This window comes from Stegodyphus dumicola, chromosome 8 (assembly GCF_044657685.1).
Source record: "Stegodyphus dumicola isolate Sdum_Otavi_A_Nest chromosome 8, ASM4465768v1".
In the NCBI taxonomy this organism is placed as follows: Eukaryota; Metazoa; Arthropoda; class Arachnida; order Araneae; family Eresidae; genus Stegodyphus; species Stegodyphus dumicola.
This window is the reverse complement of record NC_140775.1, coordinates 168,455,637-168,475,655: the sequence shown is the minus strand read 5'-3', so window position 1 is coordinate 168,475,655 and position 20,019 is coordinate 168,455,637. Positions and strand designations below refer to the sequence as shown.

At 37.8% G+C, this 20,019-nt stretch overlaps 3 protein-coding genes across 3 annotated transcripts in view; all 3 read left to right on the top strand.

Moving 5' to 3' along the window:
• The window catches only part of LOC118205238 (uncharacterized), a gene marked incomplete at its 5' end in the record, with an annotated part of 146,283 nt that overhangs the window by 112,413 nt on the left and 13,851 nt on the right, over nt 1–20,019 (top strand). The gene's annotated exons all lie outside the window — the stretch shown is intronic.
• LOC146996028 (uncharacterized) overlaps nt 1–20,019 on the top strand; it is a 32,832-nt gene that overhangs the window by 1,485 nt on the left and 11,328 nt on the right. Inside the window, exons 2-10 of the mRNA XM_085822887.1 lie at nt 3,193–3,645; nt 3,783–3,804; nt 5,702–5,816; nt 5,877–6,157; nt 8,214–8,328; nt 8,389–8,675; nt 10,725–10,839; nt 10,900–11,186; nt 13,237–13,698. Of these exons, the coding sequence (XP_085679013.1) occupies nt 3,196–3,645; nt 3,783–3,804; nt 5,702–5,816; nt 5,877–6,157; nt 8,214–8,328; nt 8,389–8,675; nt 10,725–10,839; nt 10,900–11,186; nt 13,237–13,698 (2,134 nt within the window). The 5' untranslated portion in view covers nt 3,193–3,195. The remainder of the gene's footprint in view (nt 1–3,192; nt 3,646–3,782; nt 3,805–5,701; nt 5,817–5,876; nt 6,158–8,213; nt 8,329–8,388; nt 8,676–10,724; nt 10,840–10,899; nt 11,187–13,236; nt 13,699–20,019) is intronic.
• Nucleotides 15,268–16,267, top strand: LOC146996029 (uncharacterized). Its single transcript, XM_085822888.1, has 2 exons — nt 15,268–15,277; nt 15,750–16,267. Exons 1-2 carry the CDS (start codon nt 15,268–15,270, stop codon nt 16,250–16,252), a joined length of 513 nt encoding a protein of 170 aa, XP_085679014.1. The 3' UTR covers nt 16,253–16,267.

Sequence of the window (20,019 nt, the reverse complement as noted above, 5' to 3'; positions counted from 1 at the left end):
TGTTTTTGCCAAGAATCTAAAAACGATTAGTAGCTTCGATAAATTCTTTGTTTCATATGATGAATCAATGATCTGAAATTATTTTCAAGTTTAGTAAAGAGATACATATTTTTAATACCAATTATACGTCCTCTTTTATCTATTCATAAAATCATAACTAATTAACTTTAGAAACTCCCAAGGTTAACACGTAGATCAGATGCATTCGATACATTATGTGTTTAGGTAACTGAAGACGTCGACAACACATTTTCATTTGTATTTTTTAATCATCTAATCCTGTATCACCAGGCACCCCATTAAGAGAAAGTTTTACATACCTCGGATAATATTTACAGACGCTTTACGGATTGGAGCGAGAGTACTTATATCGAATATGTAATAATTATTGCAGCCTTTCAAACGGAGAGTAATATTTTAAAATTAAGACAGTTTCCTCTTAAACGCGGTACGAATTCTCTGCTATACTCAAAAGAGTGGTTTGCTTGGCCAAACATAACAATTTTAAGGTACGAAACTTCTCAATTTTCTTTGATGTATGAAGCAAATATTAGCTTCTAAAACTGTACTGAATTTTGATAATGTTCTGAAGAATCACTAAAAAGTGTAGAATCTTGTCTTCTTCTATTTAGTTGTAATATATTGTAACCGAAATACCGAGTGTTTATTTAAATCATAACATTTCTATTTTCTCAAGGTTATGGCGGTAGAGGATACGGTGGTGGATACGGAGGTCGTGGAGCTGGAGCTGGTGCCGCATCTGCTGCTGCTGCAGGAGCTGGTGCAGGACAACAAGGACAAGACCAAGGAGCTTCTGCCGCCGCCGCTGCTGCTGCCGCCGCTGCTGCCCAAGGTTATGGAGGTAGAGGTGGTTACGGACAAGGTGCTGGTGCTGCGGGCGCTGCTGCTGCTGCTGCTGGAGCAGGAGCTGGTGCAGGGCAACAAAGACAAGACCAGGGAGCTGCTGCCGCCGCTGCTGCCGCTGCCGCTGCTGCCCAAGGTTACGGAGGTAGAGGAGGATACGGACGTGGTGCTGGTGCTGCGGGCGCTGCTGCTGCTGGAGCAGGATCTGGTGCAGGACAACAAGATCAAGACCAACAAGCTGCTGCCGCCGCCGCCGCTGCTGCTGCCGCTGCTGCAGGAGGTATGATATTTGTCTTTACATTTGCAGTAATTTTCCGAAATAGAACATAACACGAGAGTTTTGAAAGTGTCTACAGATACAGAACCCAGTCTGAATATTTCAGACATAGAAGCCTCAATTCTTGTTTGCGTTTCTAGGATATTAAATATTCATCTGTCGGTAAAGAATATATAAATTACGAAATGGGAAATATTCTTTCTCTTACACTCAAGGTTCGTAACAGAACTTTGCCAATAGCGTTTAATTAGATTTCACTAATTTCTAAGTTGAATTCCGAATTCAATTTAACTTTCAGTCATTATTCCGCGAATTTCTTAGATATGTTGTGATCGAAAATCTTTTGCCTATCAATTATTTTACTTCCACTTAAATTGCAGAATGTACAATTAACTCTGAATTTGAACTGTTCAAAACTAATGGAAACGTACAAGGACATTCCATTGATCATTTGCGGTAATTGGAACCTTGCTGCAGTTTCAAATGCTAACACATATGATTTGTTTTGCTTTGTTTTCCTTTATACGGGCTCAACCCTTCCGCCTGATATGTTGAACCTTATGAAGAAAAGCGGGCGCATCCCTTCCAACAACAAACGACACGAGCCAGCGAGCCGGCCGTGTCCAAGTAAAACTAAAATTAGTTTAGCAGCTTAACAATAAATAAATAAATAAATAGAATAAAATATAAAAACTAGCAGAAAAAACACAATTAAAGAACGTCCCGAAAAGCCAAGCCTGGGAACTGAGTAAGATAAAAATTAGGATAATGCAAAAATAACGAAATTATAAAAACGACCGTGAGAACTCTTCTCTACGAATCTCAAGATATCACAGAATATAAATAATAAAATCAAAGAAAATTGGGTTAGTAAAGTAAAGAGAATAACACGGCACATAAAAACACATTACCCGAGGAAATATTATGTACTAAGACATATGTATGTAATATTTCCTCGGGTATCCGACGAATATTCTGAAAAACCTTCAATTTTACGAATTCCTATTAATCTGTAATTTTGAGAACAGCTCTCTATAATGAAACACAAAAAATCCTGAAAGAAACATACAGCAGAACGCGTAGCTCATTTATTTTTACATAAGAACACTTTCAATAAAACGAATATTCGAATTCAATGATATTTATTTAGTTTCGCTGTATTTTCATTCGTTGCGAACGCCGTATTTTCTAAGTCACTGTCCTACTCATGTCATTATTATTAATAAAAAAATTCATTTTTTTCGGACGACTGTAATACGACATCAGAAGCACTTTGTATTTCTTCCTTTACAAAACACAAATAATCTACGATATCTAAAGGTGCCGTAAAAACTTAGCAAGGACATCCCATATTGTTTGTTTTTGCCAAGAATCTAAAAACGAGTAGTAGCTTCGATAAATTCTTTGTTTCATATGATGAATCAATGATCTGAAATTATGTTCAAGTTTAGTAAAGAGATACCTATTTTTAATACCAATTATACGTCCTCTTTTATCTATTCATAAAATCATAACTAATTAACTTTAGAAACTCCCAAGGTTAACACGTAGATCAGATGCATTCGATACATTATGTGTTTAGGTAACTGAAGACGTCGACAACACATTTTCATTTGTATTTCTTAATCATCTAATCCTGTATCACCAGGCACCTCATTAAGAGAAAGTTTTACATACCTCGGATTATATTTACAGACGCTTTACGGATTGGAGCGAGAGTACTTATATCGAATATGTAATAATTATTGCAGCCTTTTAAACGGAGAGTAATATTTTAAAATTAAGACAGTTTCCTCTTAAACGCGGTACGAATTCTCTGCTATACTCAAAAGAGTGGTTTGCTTGGCCAAACATAAAAATTTTAAGGTACGAAACTTCTCAATTTTCTTTGATGTATGAAGCAAATATTAGCTTCTAAAACTGTACTGAATTTTGATAATGTTCTGAAGAAACACTGAAAAGTGTAGAATCTTGTCTTCTATTTAGTTGTAATATATTGTAACCGAAATACCGAGTGTTTATTTAAATCATAACATTTCTATTTTCTCAAGGTTATGGAGGTAGAGGATACGGTGGTGGATACGGAGGTCGTGGAGCTGGAGCTGGTGCCGCATCTGCTGCTGCTGCAGGAGCTGGTGCAGGACAACAAGGACAAGACCAAGGAGCGTCTGCCGCTGCCGCCGCCGCTGCTGCTGCCGCCGCTGCTGCCCAAGGTTATGGAGGTAGAGGTGGTTACGGACAAGGTGCTGGTGCTGCGGGCGCTGCTGCTGCTGCTGCTGGAGCAGGAGCTGGTGCAGGGCAACAAAGACAAGACCAGGGAGCTGCTGCCTCCGCCGCCGCTGCTGCCGCCGCTGCCGCTGCTGCCCAAGGTTATGGAGGATACGGACGTGGTGCTGGTGCTGCGGGCGCTGCTGCTGCTGGAGCAGGAGCTGGTGCAGGACAACAAGATCAAGACCAACAAGCTGCTGCCGCCGCCGCCGCTGCTGCTGCCGCTGCTGCAGGAGGTATGTTATTTGTCTTTACATTTGCAGTAATTTTCCGAAATAGAACATAACACGAGAGTTTTGAAAGTGTCTACAGATACAGAACCCAGTCTGAGTATTTCAGACATAGAAGCCTCAATTCTTGTTTGCCTTTCTAGGATATTAAATATTCATCTGTCGGTAAAGAATATATAAATTACGAAATGGGAAATATTCTTTCTCTTACACTCAAGGTTCGTAACAGAACTTTGCCAATAGCGTTTAATTAGATTTCACTAATTTCTAAGTTGAATTCCGAATTCAATTTAACTTTCAGTCATTATTCCGCGAATTTCTTAGATATGTTGTGATCGAAAATCTTTTGCCTATCAAATATTTTACTTCCACTTAAATTGCAGAATGTACAATTAACTCTGAATTTGAACTGTTCAAAACTAATGGAAACGTACAAGGACATTCCATTGATCATTTGCGGTAATTGGAACCTTGCTGCAGTTTCAAATGCTAACACATATGATTTGTTTTGCTTTGTTTTCCTTTATACGGGCTCAACCCTTCCGCCTGATATGTTGAACCTTATGAAGAAAAGCGGGCGCATCCCTTCCAACAACAAACGACACGAGCCAGCGAGCCGGCCGTGTCCAAGTAAAACTAAAATTAGTTTAGCAGCTTAACAATAAATAAATAAATAAATAAATAAATAGAATAAAATATAAAAACTAGCAGAAAAAACACAATTAAAGAACGTCCCGAAAAGCCAAGCCTGGGAACTGAGTAAGATAAAAATTAGGATAATGCAAAAATAACGAAATTATAAAAACGACCGTGAGAACTCTTCTCTACGAATCTCAAGATATCACAGAATATAAATAATAAAATCAAAGAAAATTGGGTTAGTAAAGTAAAGAGAATAACACGGCACATAAAAACACATTACCCGAGGAAATATTATGTACTAAGACATATGTATGTAATATTTCCTCGGGTATCCGACGAATATTCTGAAAAACCTTCAATTTTACGAATTCCTATTAATCTGTAATTTTGAGAACAGCTCTCTATAATGAAACACAAAAAATCCTGAAAGAAACATACAGCAGAACGCGTAGCTCATTTATTTTTACATAAGAACACTTTCAATAAAACGAATATTCGAATTCAATGATATTTATTTAGTTTCGCTGTATTTTCATTCGTTGCGAACGCCGTATTTTCTAAGTCACTGTCCTACTCATGTCATTATTATTAATAAAAAAATTCATTTTTTTCGGACGACTGTAATACGACATCAGAAGCACTTTGTATTTCTTCCTTTACAAAACACAAATAATCTACGATATCTAAAGGTGCCGTAAAAACTTAGCAAGGACATCCCATATTGTTTGTTTTTGCCAAGAATCTAAAAACGAGTAGTAGCTTCGATAAATTCTTTGTTTCATATGATGAATCAATGATCTGAAATTATGTTCAAGTTTAGTAAAGAGATACCTATTTTTAATACCAATTATACGTCCTCTTTTATCTATTCATAAAATCATAACTAATTAACTTTAGAAACTCCCAAGGTTAACACGTAGATCAGATGCATTCGATACATTATGTGTTTAGGTAACTGAAGACGTCGACAACACATTTTCATTTGTATTTCTTAATCATCTAATCCTGTATCACCAGGCACCTCATTAAGAGAAAGTTTTACATACCTCGGATTATATTTACAGACGCTTTACGGATTGGAGCGAGAGTACTTATATCGAATATGTAATAATTATTGCAGCCTTTTAAACGGAGAGTAATATTTTAAAATTAAGACAGTTTCCTCTTAAACGCGGTACGAATTCTCTGCTATACTCAAAAGAGTGGTTTGCTTGGCCAAACATAAAAATTTTAAGGTACGAAACTTCTCAATTTTCTTTGATGTATGAAGCAAATATTAGCTTCTAAAACTGTACTGAATTTTGATAATGTTCTGAAGAAACACTGAAAAGTGTAGAATCTTGTCTTCTATTTAGTTGTAATATATTGTAACCGAAATACCGAGTGTTTATTTAAATCATAACATTTCTATTTTCTCAAGGTTATGGAGGTAGAGGATACGGTGGTGGATACGGAGGTCGTGGAGCTGGAGCTGGTGCCGCATCTGCTGCTGCTGCAGGAGCTGGTGCAGGACAACAAGGACAAGACCAAGGAGCGTCTGCCGCTGCCGCCGCCGCTGCTGCTGCCGCCGCTGCTGCCCAAGGTTATGGAGGTAGAGGTGGTTACGGACAAGGTGCTGGTGCTGCGGGCGCTGCTGCTGCTGCTGCTGGAGCAGGAGCTGGTGCAGGGCAACAAAGACAAGACCAGGGAGCTGCTGCCTCCGCCGACGCTGCTGCCGCCGCTGCCGCTGCTGCCCAAGGTTATGGAGGATACGGACGTGGTGCTGGTGCTGCGGGCGCTGCTGCTGCTGCTGGAGCAGGAGCTGGTGCAGGACAACAAGATCAAGACCAACAAGCTGCTGCCGCCGCCGCCGCTGCTGCTGCCGCTGCTGCAGGAGGTATGTTATTTGTCTTTACATTTGCAGTAATTTTCCGAAATAGAACATAACACGAGAGTTTTGAAAGTGTCTACAGATACAGAACCCAGTCTGAGTATTTCAGACATAGAAGCCTCAATTCTTGTTTGCGTTTCTAGGATATTAAATATTCATCTGTCGGTAAAGAATATATAAATTACGAAATGGGAAATATTCTTTCTCTTACACTCAAGGTTCGTAACAGAACTTTGCCAATAGCGTTTAATTAGATTTCACTAATTTCTAAGTTGAATTCCGAATTCAATTTAACTTTCAGTCATTATTCCGCGAATTTCTTAGATATGTTGTGATCGAAAATCTTTTGCCTATCAAATATTTTACTTCCACTTAAATTGCAGAATGTACAATTAACTCTGAATTTGAACTGTTCAAAACTAATGGGAACGTACAAGGACATTCCATTGATCATTTGCGGTAATTGGAACCTTGCTGCAGTTTCAAATGCTAACACATATGATTTGTTTTGCTTTGTTTTCCTTTATACGGGCTCAGCCCTTCCGCCTGATATGTTGAACCTTATGAAGAAAAGCGGGCGCATCCCTTCCAACAACAAACGACACGAGCCAGCGAGCCGGCCGTGTCCAAGTAAAACTAAAATTAGTTTAGCAGCTTAACAATAAATAAATAAATAAATAAATAAATAGAATAAAATATAAAAACTAGCAGAAAAAACACAATTAAAGAACGTCCCGAAAAGCCAAGCCTGGGAACTGAGTAAGATAAAAATTAGGATAATGCAAAAATAACGAAATTATAAAAACGACCGTGAGAACTCTTCTCTACGAATCTCAAGATATCACAGAATATAAATAATAAAATCAAAGAAAATTGGGTTAGTAAAGTAAAGAGAATAACACGGCACATAAAAACACATTACCCGAGGAAATATTATGTACTAAGACATATGTATGTAATATTTCCTCGGGTATCCGACGAATATTCTGAAAAACTTTCAATTTTACGAATTCCTATTAATCTGTAATTTTGAGAACAGCTCTCTATAATGAAACACAAAAAATCCTGAAAGAAACATACAGCAGAACGCGTAGCTGATTTATTTTTACATAAGAATACTTTCAATAAAACGAATATTCGAATTCAATGATATTTATTTAGTTTCGCTGTATTTTCATTCGTTGCGAACGCCGTATTTTCTAAGTCACTGTCCTACTCATGTCATTATTATTAATAAAAAAATTCATTTTTTTCGGACGACTGTAATACGACATCAAAAGCACTTTGTATTTCTTCCTTTACAAAACACAAATAATCTACGATATCTAAAGGTGCCGTAAGAACTTAGCAAGGACATCCCATATTGTTTGTTTTTGCCAAGAATCTAAAAACGAGTAGTAGCTTCGATAAATTCTTTGTTTCATATGATGAATCAATGATCTGAAATTATGTTCAAGTTTAGGAAAGAGATACCTATTTTTAATACCAATTATACGTCCTCTTTTATCTATTCATAAAATCATAACTAATTAACTTTAGAAACTCCCAAGGTTAACACGTAGATCAGATGCATTCGATACATTATGTGTTTAGGTAACTGAAGACGTCGACAACACATTTTCATTTGTATTTCTTAATCATCTAATCCTGTATCACCAGGCACCTCATTAAGAGAAAGTTTTACATACCTCGGATTATATTTACAGACGCTTTACGGATTGGAGCGAGAGTACTTATATCGAATATGTAATAATTATTGCAGCCTTTTAAACGGAGAGTAATATTTTAAAATTAAGACAGTTTCCTCTTAAACGCGGTACGAATTCTCTGCTATACTCAAAAGAGTGGTTTGCTTGGCCAAACATAAAAATTTTAAGGTACGAAACTTCTCAATTTTCTTTGATGTATGAAGCAAATATTAGCTTCTAAAACTGTACTGAATTTTGATAATGTTCTGAAGAAACACTGAAAAGTGTAGAATCTTGTCTTCTATTTAGTTGTAATATATTGTAACCGAAATACCGAGTGTTTATTTAAATCATAACATTTCTATTTTCTCAAGGTTATGGAGGTAGAGGATACGGTGGTGGATACGGAGGTCGTGGAGCTGGAGCTGGTGCCGCATCTGCTGCTGCTGCAGGAGCTGGTGCAGGACAACAAGGACAAGACCAAGGAGCGTCTGCCGCTGCCGCCGCCGCTGCTGCTGCCGCCGCTGCTGCCCAAGGTTATGGAGGTAGAGGTGGTTACGGACAAGGTGCTGGTGCTGCGGGCGCTGCTGCTGCTGCTGCTGGAGCAGGAGCTGGTGCAGGGCAACAAAGACAAGACCAGGGAGCTGCTGCCGCCGCCGCCGCTGCTGCCGCCGCTGCCGCTGCTGCCCAAGGTTATGGAGGATACGGACGTGGTGCTGGTGCTGCGGGCGCTGCTGCTGCTGCTGCTGCTGGAGCAGGAGCTGGTGCAGGACAACAAGATCAAGACCAACAAGCTGCTGCCGCCGCCGCCGCTGCTGCTGCCGCTGCTGCAGGAGGTATGTTATTTGTCTTTACATTTGCAGTAATTTTCCGAAATAGAACATAACACGAGAGTTTTGAAAGTGTCTACAGATACAGAACCCAGTCTGAGTATTTCAGACATAGAAGCCTCAATTCTTGTTTGCGTTTCTAGGATATTAAATATTCATCTGTCGGTAAAGAATATATAAATTGGGAAATATTCTTTCTCTTACACTCAAGGTTCGTAACAGAACTTTGCCAATAGCGTTTAATTAGATTTCACTAATTTCTAAGTTGAATTCCGAATTCAATTTAACTTTCAGTCATTATTCCGCGAATTTCTTAGATATGTTGTGATCGAAAATCTTTTGCCTATCAAATATTTTACTTCCACTTAAATTGCAGAATGTACAATTAACTCTGAATTTGAACTGTTCAAAACTAATGGGAACGTACAAGGACATTCCATTGATCATTTGCGGTAATTGGAACCTTGCTGCAGTTTCAAATGCTAACACATATGAATTGTTTTGCTTTGTTTTCCTTTATACGGGCTCAGCCCTTCCGCCTGATATGTTGAACCTTATGAAGAAAAGCGGGCGCATCCCTTCCAACAACAAACGACACGAGCCAGCGAGCCGGCCGTGTCCAAGTAAAACTAAAATTAGTTTAGCAGCTTAACAATAAATAAATAAATAAATAAATAAATAGAATAAAATATAAAAACTAGCAGAAAAAACACAATTAAAGAACGTCCCGAAAAGCCAAGCCTGGGAACTGAGTAAGATAAAAATTAGGATAATGCAAAAATAACGAAATTATAAAACCGACCGTGAGAACTCTTCTCTACGAATCTCAAGATATCACAGAATATAAATAATAAAATCAAAGAAAATTGGGTTAGTAAAGTAAAGAGAATAACACGGCACATAAAAACACATTACCCGAGGAAATATTATGTACTAAGACATATGTATGTAATATTTCCTCGGGTATCCGACGAATATTCTGAAAAACTTTCAATTTTACGAATTCCTATTAATCTGTAATTTTGAGAACAGCTCTCTATAATGAAACACAAAAAATCCTGAAAGAAACATACAGCAGAACGCGTAGCTGATTTATTTTTACATAAGAATACTTTCAATAAAACGAATATTCGAATTCAATGATATTTATTTAGTTTCGCTGTATTTTCATTCGTTGCGAACGCCGTATTTTCTAAGTCACTGTCCTACTCATGTCATTATTATTAATAAAAAAATTCATTTTTTTCGGACGACTGTAATACGACATCAGAAGCACTTTGTATTTCTTCCTTTACAAAACACAAATAATCTACGATATCTAAAGGTGCCGTAAGAACTTAGCAAGGACATCCCATATTGTTTGTTTTTGCCAAGAATCTAAAAACGAGTAGTAGCTTCGATAAATTCTTTGTTTCATATGATGAATCAATGATCTGAAATTATGTTCAAGTTTAGGAAAGAGATACCTATTTTTAATACCAATTATACGTCCTCTTTTATCTATTCATAAAATCATAACTAATTAACTTTAGAAACTCCCAAGGTTAACACGTAGATCAGATGCATTCGATACATTATGTGTTTAGGTAACTGAAGACGTCGACAACACATTTTCATTTGTATTTTTTAATCATCTAATCCTGTATCACCAGGCACCTCATTAAGAGAAAGTTTTACATACCTCGGATTATATTTACAGACGCTTTACGGATTGGAGCGAGAGTACTTATATCGAATATGTAATAATTATTGCAGCCTTTTAAACGGAGAGTAATATTTTAAAATTAAGACAGTTTCCTCTTAAACGCGGTACGAATCCTCTGCTATACTCAAAAGAGTGGTTTGCTTGGCCAAACATAAAAATTTTAAGGTACGAAACTTCTCAATTTTCTTTGATGTATGAAGCAAATATTAGCTTCTAAAACTGTACTGAATTTTGATAATGTTCTGAAGAAACACTGAAAAGTGTAGAATCTTGTCTTCTATTTAGTTGTAATATATTGTAACCGAAATACCGAGTGTTTATTTAAATCATAACATTTCTATTTTCTCAAGGTTATGGAGGTAGAGGATACGGTGGTGGATACGGAGGTCGTGGAGCTGGAGCTGGTGCCGCATCTGCTGCTGCTGCAGGAGCTGGTGCAGGACAACAAGGACAAGACCAAGGAGCGTCTGCCGCTGCCGCCGCCGCTGCTGCTGCCGCCGCTGCTGCCCAAGGTTATGGAGGTAGAGGTGGTTACGGACAAGGTGCTGGTGCTGCGGGCGCTGCTGCTGCTGCTGCTGCTGGAGCAGGAGCTGGTGCAGGGCAACAAAGACAAGACCAGGGAGCTGCTGCCGCCGCTGCTGCCGCTGCCGCTGCTGCCCAAGGTTACGGAGGTAGAGGAGGATACGGACGTGGTGCTGGTGCTGCGGGCGCTGCTGCTGCTGCTGCTGGAGCAGGATCTGGTGCAGGACAACAAGATCAAGACCAACAAGCTGCTGCCGCCGCCGCCGCTGCTGCTGCCGCTGCTGCAGGAGGTATGTTATTTGTCTTTACATTTGCAGTAATTTTCCGAAATAGAACATAACACGAGAGTTTTGAAAGTGTCTACAGATACAGAACCCAGTCTGAATATTTCAGACATAGAAGCCTCAATTCTTGTTTGCGTTTCTAGGATATTAAATATTCATCTGTCGGTAAAGAATATATAAATTACGAAATGGGAAATATTCTTTCTCTTACACTCAAGGTTCGTAACAGAACTTTGCCAATAGCGTTTAATTAGATTTCACTAATTTCTAAGTTGAATTCCGAATTCAATTTAACTTTCAGTCATTATTCCGCGAATTTCTTAGATATGTTGTGATCGAAAATCTTTTGCCTATCAAATATTTTACTTCCACTTAAATTGCAGAATGTACAATTAACTCTGAATTTGAACTGTTCAAAACTAATGGAAACGTACAAGGACATTCCATTGATCATTTGCGGTAATTGGAACCTTTCTGCAGTTTCAAATGTTAACACATATGATTTGTTTTGCTTTGTTTTCCTTTATACGGGCTCAGCCCTTCCGCCTGATATGTTGAACCTTATGAAGAAAAGCGGGCGCATCCCTTCCAACAACAAACGACACGAGCCAGCGAGCCGGCCGTGTCCAAGTAAAACTAAAATTAGTTTAGCAGCTTAACAATAAATAAATAAATAAATAGAATAAAATATAAAAACTAGCAGAAAAAACACAATTAAAGAACGTCCCGAAAAGCCAAGCCTGGGAACTGAGTAAGATAAAAATTAGGATAATGCAAAAATAACGAAATTATAAAAACGACCGTGAGAACTCTTCTCTACGAATCTCAAGATATCACAGAATATAAATAATAAAATCAAAGAAAATTGGGTTAGTAAAGTAAAGAGAATAACACGGCACATAAAAACACATTACCCGAGGAAATATTATGTACTAAGACATATGTATGTAATATTTCCTCGGGTATCCGACGAATATTCTGAAAAACTTTCAATTTTACGAATTCCTATTAATCTGTAATTTTGAGAACAGCTCTCTATAATGAAACACAAAAAATCCTGAAAGAAACATACAGCAGAACGCGTAGCTCATTTATTTTTACATAAGAACACTTTCAATAAAACGAATATTCGAATTCAATGATATTTATTTAGTTTCGCTGTATTTTCATTCGTTGCGAACGCCGTATTTTCTAAGTCACTGTCCTACTCACGTCATTATTATTAATAAAAAAATTCATTTTTTTCGGACGACTGTAATACGACATCAGAAGCACTTTGTATTTCTTCCTTTACAAAACACAAATAATCTACGATATCTAAAGGTGCCGTAAAAACTTAGCAAGGACATCCCATATTGTTTGTTTTTGCCAAGAATCTAAAAACGAGTAGTAGCTTCGATAAATTCTTTGTTTCATATGATGAATCAATGATCTGAAATTATGTTCAAGTTTAGTAAAGAGATACCTATTTTTAATACCAATTATACGTCCTCTTTTATCTATTCATAAAATCATAACTAATTAACTTTAGAAACTCCCAAGGTTAACACGTAGATCAGATGCATTCGATACATTATGTGTTAAGTAACTGAAGGCGTCGACAACACATTTTCATTTGTATTTTTTAATCATCTAATCCTGTATCACCAGGCACCTCATTAAGAGAAAGTTTTACATACCTCGGATTATATTTACAGACGCTTTACGGATTGGAGCGAGAGTACTTATATCGAATATGTAATAATTATTGCAGCCTTTTAAACGGAGAGTAATATTTTAAAATTAAGACAGTTTCCTCTTAAACGCGGTACGAATTCTCTGCTATACTCAAAAGAGTGGTTTGCTTGGCCAAACATAAAAATTTTAAGGTACGAAACTTCTCAATTTTCTTTGATGTATGAAGCAAATATTAGCTTCTAAAACTGTACTGAATTTTGATAATGTTCTGAAGAATCACTAAAAAGTGTAGAATCTTGTTTTCTTCTATTTAGTTGTAATATATTGTAACCGAAATACCGAGTGTTTATTTAAATCATAACATTTCTATTTTCTCAAGGTTATGGAGGTAGAGGATACGGTGGTGGATACGGAGGTCGTGGAGCTGGAGCTGGTGCCGCATCTGCTGCTGCTGCAGGAGCTGGTGCAGGACAACAAGGACAAGACCAAGCAGCGTCTGCCGCTGCCGCCGCCGCTGCTGCTGCCGCCGCTGCTGCCCAAGGTTATGGAGGTAGAGGTGGTTACGGACAAGGTGCTGGTGCTGCGGGCGCTGCTGCTGCTGCTGCTGGAGCAGGAGCTGGTGCAGGGCAACAAAGACAAGACCAGGGAGCTGCTGCCGCCGCTGCTGCCGCTACCGCTGCTGCCCAAGGTTACGGAGGTAGAGGAGGATACGGACGTGGTGCTGGTGCTGCGGGTGCTGCTGCTGCTGCTGCTGGAGCAGGATCTGGTGCAGGACAACAAGATCAAGACCAACAAGCTGCTGCCGCCGCCGCCGCCGCTGCTGCTGCCGCTGCTGCAGGAGGTATGTTATTTGTCTTTACATTTACAGTAATTTTCCGAAATAGAACATAACACGAGAGTTTTGAAAGTGTCTACAGATACAGAACCCAGTCTGAATATTTCAGACATAGAAGCCTCAATTCTTGTTTGCGTTTCTAGGATATTAAATATTCATCTGTCGGTAAAGAATATATAAATTACGAAATGGGAAATATTCTTTCTCTTACACTCAAGGTTCGTAACAGAACTTTGCCAATAGCGTTTAATTAGATTTCACTAATTTCTAAGTTGAATTCCGAATTCAATTTAACTTTCAGTCATTATTCCGCGAATTTCTTAGATATGTTGTGATCGAAAATCTTTTGCCTATCAAATATTTTACTTCCACTTAAATTGCAGAATGTACAATTAACTCTGAATTTGAACTGTTCAAAACTAATGGAAACGTACAAGGACATTCCATTGATCATTTGCGGTAATTGGAACCTTGCTGCAGTTTCAAATGCTAACACATATGATTTGTTTTGCTTTGTTTTCCTTTATACGGGCTCAGCCCTTCCGCCTGATATGTTGAACCTTATGAAGAAAAGCGGGCGCATCCCTTCCAACAACAAACGACACGAGCCAGCGAGCCGGCCGTGTCCAAGTAAAACTAAAATTAGTTTAGCAGCTTAACAATAAATAAATAAATAAATAGAATAAAATATAAAAACTAGCAGAAAAAACACAATTAAAGAACGTCCCGAAAAGCCAAGCCTGGGAACTGAGTAAGATAAAAATTAGGATAATGCAAAAATAACGAAATTATAAAAACGACCGTGAGAACTCTTCTCTACGAATCTCAAGATATCACAGAATATAAATAATAAAATCAAAGAAAATTGGGTTAGTAAAGTAAAGAGAATAACACGGCACATAAAAACACATTACCCGAGGAAATATTATGTACTAAGACATATGTATGTAATATTTCCTCGGGTATCCGACGAATATTCTGAAAAACTTTCAATTTTACGAATTCCTATTAATCTGTAATTTTGAGAACAGCTCTCTATAATGAAACACAAAAAATCCTGAAAGAAACATACAGCAGAACGCGTAGCTCATTTATTTTTACATAAGAACACTTTCAATAAAACGAATATTCGAATTCAATGATATTTATTTAGTTTCGCTGTATTTTCATTCGTTGCGAACGCCGTATTTTCTAAGTCACTGTCCTACTCATGTCATTATTATTAATAAAAAAATTCATTTTTTTCGGACGACTGTAATACGACATCAGAAGCACTTTGTATTTCTTCCTTTACAAAACACAAATAATCTACGATATCTAAAGGTGCCGTAAAAACTTAGCAAGGACATCCCATATTGTTTGTTTTTGCCAAGAATCTAAAAACGAGTAGTAGCTTCGATAAATTCTTTGTTTCATATGATGAATCAATGATCTGAAATTATGTTCAAGTTTAGTAAAGAGATACCTATTTTTAATACCAATTATACGTCCTCTTTTATCTATTCATAAAATCATAACTAATTAACTTTAGAAACTCCCAAGGTTAACACGTAGATCAGATGCATTCGATACATTATGTGTTTAGGTAACTGAAGACGTCGACAACACATTTTCATTTGCATTTTTTAATCATCTAATCCTGTATCACCAGGCACCTCATTAAGAGAAAGTTTTACATACCTAGGATAATATTTACAGACGCTTTACGGATTGGAGCGAGAGTACTTATATCGAATATGTAATAATTATTGCAGCCTTTTAAACGGAGAGTAATATTTTAGAATTCAGACAGTTTCCTCTTAAACGCGGTACGAATTCTCTGCTATACTCAAAACAGTGGTTTGCTTGGCCAAACATAAAAATTTTAAGGTACGAAACTTCTCAATTTTCTTTGATGTATGAAGCAAATATTAGCTTCTAAAACTGTACTGAATTTTGATAATGTTCTGAAGAATCACTAAAAAGTGTAGAATCTTGTCTTCTTCTATTTAGTTGTAATATATTTTAACCGAAATACCGAGTGTTTATTTAAATCATAACATTTCTATTTTCTCAAGGTTATGGAGGTAGAGGATACGGTGGTGGATACGGAGGTCGTGGAGCTGGAGCTGGTGCCGCATCTGCTGCTGCTGCAGGAGCTGGTGCAGGACAACAAGGACAAGACCAAGGAGCGTCTGCCGCTGCCGCCGCCGCTGCTGCTGCCGCCGCTGCTGCCCAAGGTTATGGAGGTAGAGGTGGTTACGGACAAGGTGCTGGTGCTGCGGGCGCTGCTGCTGCTGGAGCAGGAGCTGGTGCAGGGCAACAAAGACAAGACCAGGGTGCTGCTGCCGCCGCTGCTGCCGCTGCCGCTGCTGCCCAAGGTTACGGAGGTAGAGGAGGATACGGACGTGGTGCTGGTGCTGCGGGCGCTGCTGCTGCTGCTGCTGGAGCAGGATCTGGTGCAGGACAACAAGATCAAGACCAACAAGCTGCTGCCGCCGCCGCCGCTGCTGCTGCCGCTGCTGCAGGAGGTATGTTATTTGTCTTTACATTTGCAGTAATTTTCCGAAATAGAACATAACACGAGAGTTTTGAAAGTGTCTACAGATACAGAACCCAGTCTGAATATTTCGGACATAAAAGCCTCAATTCTTGTTTGCGTTTCTAGGATATTAAATATTCATCTGTCGGTAAAGAATATATAAATTACGAAATGGGAAATATTCTTTCTCTTAAACTCAAGGTTCGTAACAGAACTTTGCCAATAGCGTTTAATTAGATTTCACTAATTTCTAAGTTGAATTCCGAATTCAATTTAACTTTCAGTCATTATTCCGCGAATTTCTTAGATATGTTGTGATCGAAAATCTTCTGTCTATCAAATATTTTACTTCCACTTAAATTGCAGAATTTACAATTAACTCTGAATTTGAACTGTTCAAAACTAATGGAAACGTACAAGGACATTCCATTGATCATTTGCGGTAATTGGAACCTTGCTGCAGTTTCAAATGCTAACACATATGATTTGTTTTGCTTTGTTTTCCTTTATACGGGCTCAGCCCTTCCGGCTGATTTCTTGAACCTTATGAAGAAAAGCGGGCGCATCCCTTCCAACAACAAACGACACGAGCCAGCGAGCCGGGCGTGTCCAAGTAAAACTAAAATTAATTTAGCAGCTTAACAAAAAATAAATGAATAAATAAATAAATAGAATAAAATATAAAAGCTAGCAGAAAAAAAACACATTTAAAGAAGGTCCCGGAAAGCCAAGCCTGGGAACTGAGTAACATAAAAATTAGGATATTGCAAAAATAACGAAATTATAAAAACGACCGTGAGAACTCTTCTCTACGAATCTCAAGACATCCCAGAATATAAATAATAAAATCAAAGAAAATTGGGTTAGTAAAGTAAAGAGAATAACACGGCACATAAAAACACATTACCCGAGGAAATATTATGCACTAAGACATATGTATGTAATAATTCCTCGGGTATCCGACGAAAATTCTGAAAAACTTTCAATTTTACGAATTCCTTTTAATCTTTAATTTTGGGAACAGCTCTCTATAATGAAACACAAAAAATCCTGAAAGATACATAAAGCAGAACGCGTAGCTCATTTATTTTTACATAAGAACACTTTCAATAAAACGAATATTCGAATTCAATGATATTTATTTAGTTTCGCTGTATTTTCATTCGTTGCGAACGCCGTATTTTTTAAGTCACTGTCCTACTCATGTCATTATTAGTAATAAAAAAATTCATTTTCTTCGGACGACTGTAATACGACATCAGAAGCACTTTGTATTTCTTCCTTTACAAAACACAAATAATCTACGATATCTAAAGGTGCCGTAAAAACTTAGCAAGTACATCCCATATTGTTTGTTTTTGCCAAGAATCTAAAAACGATTAGTAGCTTCGATAAATTCTTTGTTTCATATGATGAATCAATGATCTGAAATTATGTTCAAGTTTAGGAAAGAGATACCTATTTTTAATACCAATTATACGTCCTCTTTTATCTATTCATAAAATCATAACTAATTAACTTTAGAAACTCCCAAGGTTAACACGTAGATCAGATGCATTCGATACATTATGTGTTTAGGTAACTGAAGACGTCGACAACACATTTTCATTTGCATTTTTTAATCATCTAATCCTGTATCACCAGGCACCTCATTAAGAGAAAGTTTTACATACCTAGGATAATATTTACAGACGCTTTACGGATTGGAGCGAGAGTACTTATATCGAATATGTAATAATTATTGCAGCCTTTTAAACGGAGAGTAATATTTTAGAATTCAGACAGTTTCCTCTTAAACGCGGTACGAATTCTCTGCTATACTCAAAAGAGTGGTTTGCTTGGCCAAACATAAAAATTTTAAGGTACGAAACTTCTCAATTTTCTTTGATGTATGAAGCAAATATTAGCTTCTAAAACTGTACTGAATTTTGATAATGTTCTGAAGAAACACTGAAAAGTGTAGAATCTTGTCTTCTATTTAGTTGTAATATATTGTAACCGAAATACCGAGTGTTTATTTAAATCATAACATTTCTATTTTCTCAAGGTTATGGAGGTAGAGGATACGGTGGTGGATACGGAGGTCGTGGAGCTGGAGCTGGTGCCGCATCTGCTGCTGCTGCAGGAGCTGGTGCAGGACAACAAGGACAAGATCAAGGAGCGTCTGCCGCTGCCGCCGCCGCTGCTGCTGCCGCCGCTGCTGCCCAAGGTTATGGAGGTAGAGGTGGTTACGGACAAGCTGCTGGTGCTGCGGGCGCTGCTGCTGCTGCTGCTGGAGCAGGAGCTGGTGCAGGGCAACAAAGACAAGACCAGGGAGCTGCTGCCGCCGCTGCTGCCGCTGCCGCTGCTGCCCAAGGTTACGGAGGTAGAGGAGGATACGGACGTGGTGCTGGTGCTGCGGGCGCTGCTGCTGCTGCTGCTGGAGCAGGATCTGGTGCAGGACAACAAGATCAAGACCAACAAGCTGCTGCCGCCGCCGCCGCTGCTGCTGCCGCTGCTGCAGGAGGTATGTTATTTGTCTTTACATTTGCAGTAATTTTCCGAAATAGAACATAACACGAGAGTTTTGAAAGTGTCTACAGATACAGAACCCAGTCTGAATATTTCAGACATAGAAGCCTCAATTCTTGTTTGCGTTTCTAGGATATTAAATATTCATCTGTCGGTAAAGAATATATAAATTGGGAAATATTCTTTCTCTTACACTCAAGGTTCGTAACAGAACTTTGCCAATAGCGTTTAATTAGATTTCACTAATTTCTAAGTTGAATTCCGAATTCAATTTAACTTTCAGTCATTATTCCGCGAATTTCTTAAATATGTTGTGATCGAAAATCTTTTGCCTATCAAATATTTTACTTCCACTTAAATTGCAGAATGTACAATTAACTCTGAATTTGAACTGTTCAAAACTAATGGAAATGTACAAGGACATTCCATTGATCATTTGCGGTAATTGGAACCTTGCTGCAGTTTCAAATGCTAACACATATGATTTGTTTTGCTTTGTTTTCCTTTATACGGGCTCAGCCCTTCCGCCTGATATGTTGAACCTTATGAAGGAAAGCGGGCGCATCCCTTCCAACAACAAACGACACGAGCCAGCGAGCCGGCCGTGTCCAAGTAAAACTAAAATTAGTTTAGCAGCTTAACAATAAATAAATAAATAAATAAATAAATAGAATAAAATATAAAAACTAGCAGAAAAACACAATTAAAGAACGTTCCGAAAAGCCAAGCCTGGGAACTGAGTAAGATAAAAATTAGGATAATGCAAAAATAACGAAATTATAAAAACGACCGTGAGAACTCTTCTCTACGAATCTCAAGATATCACAGAATATAAATAATAAAATCAAAGAAAATTGGGTTAGTAAAGTAAAGAGAATAACACGGCACATAAAAACACATTACCCGAGGAAATATTATGTACTAAGACATATGTATGTAATAATTCCTCGGGTATCCGACGAAAATTCTGAAAAACTTTCAATTTTACGAATTCCTATTAATCTGTAATTTTGGGAACAGCTCTCTATAATGAAACACAAAAAATCCTGAACGATACATAAAGCAGAACGCGTAGCTCATTTATTTTTACATGAGAACACTTTCAATAAAACGAATATTCGAATTCAATGATATTTATTTAGTTTCGCTGTATTTTCATTCGTTGCGAACGCCGTATTTTCTAAGTCACTGTCCTACTCATGTCATTATTAGTAATAAAAAAAATTCATTTTTTTCGGACGACTGTAATACGACATCAGAAGCACTTTGTATTTCTTCCTTTACAAAACACAAAT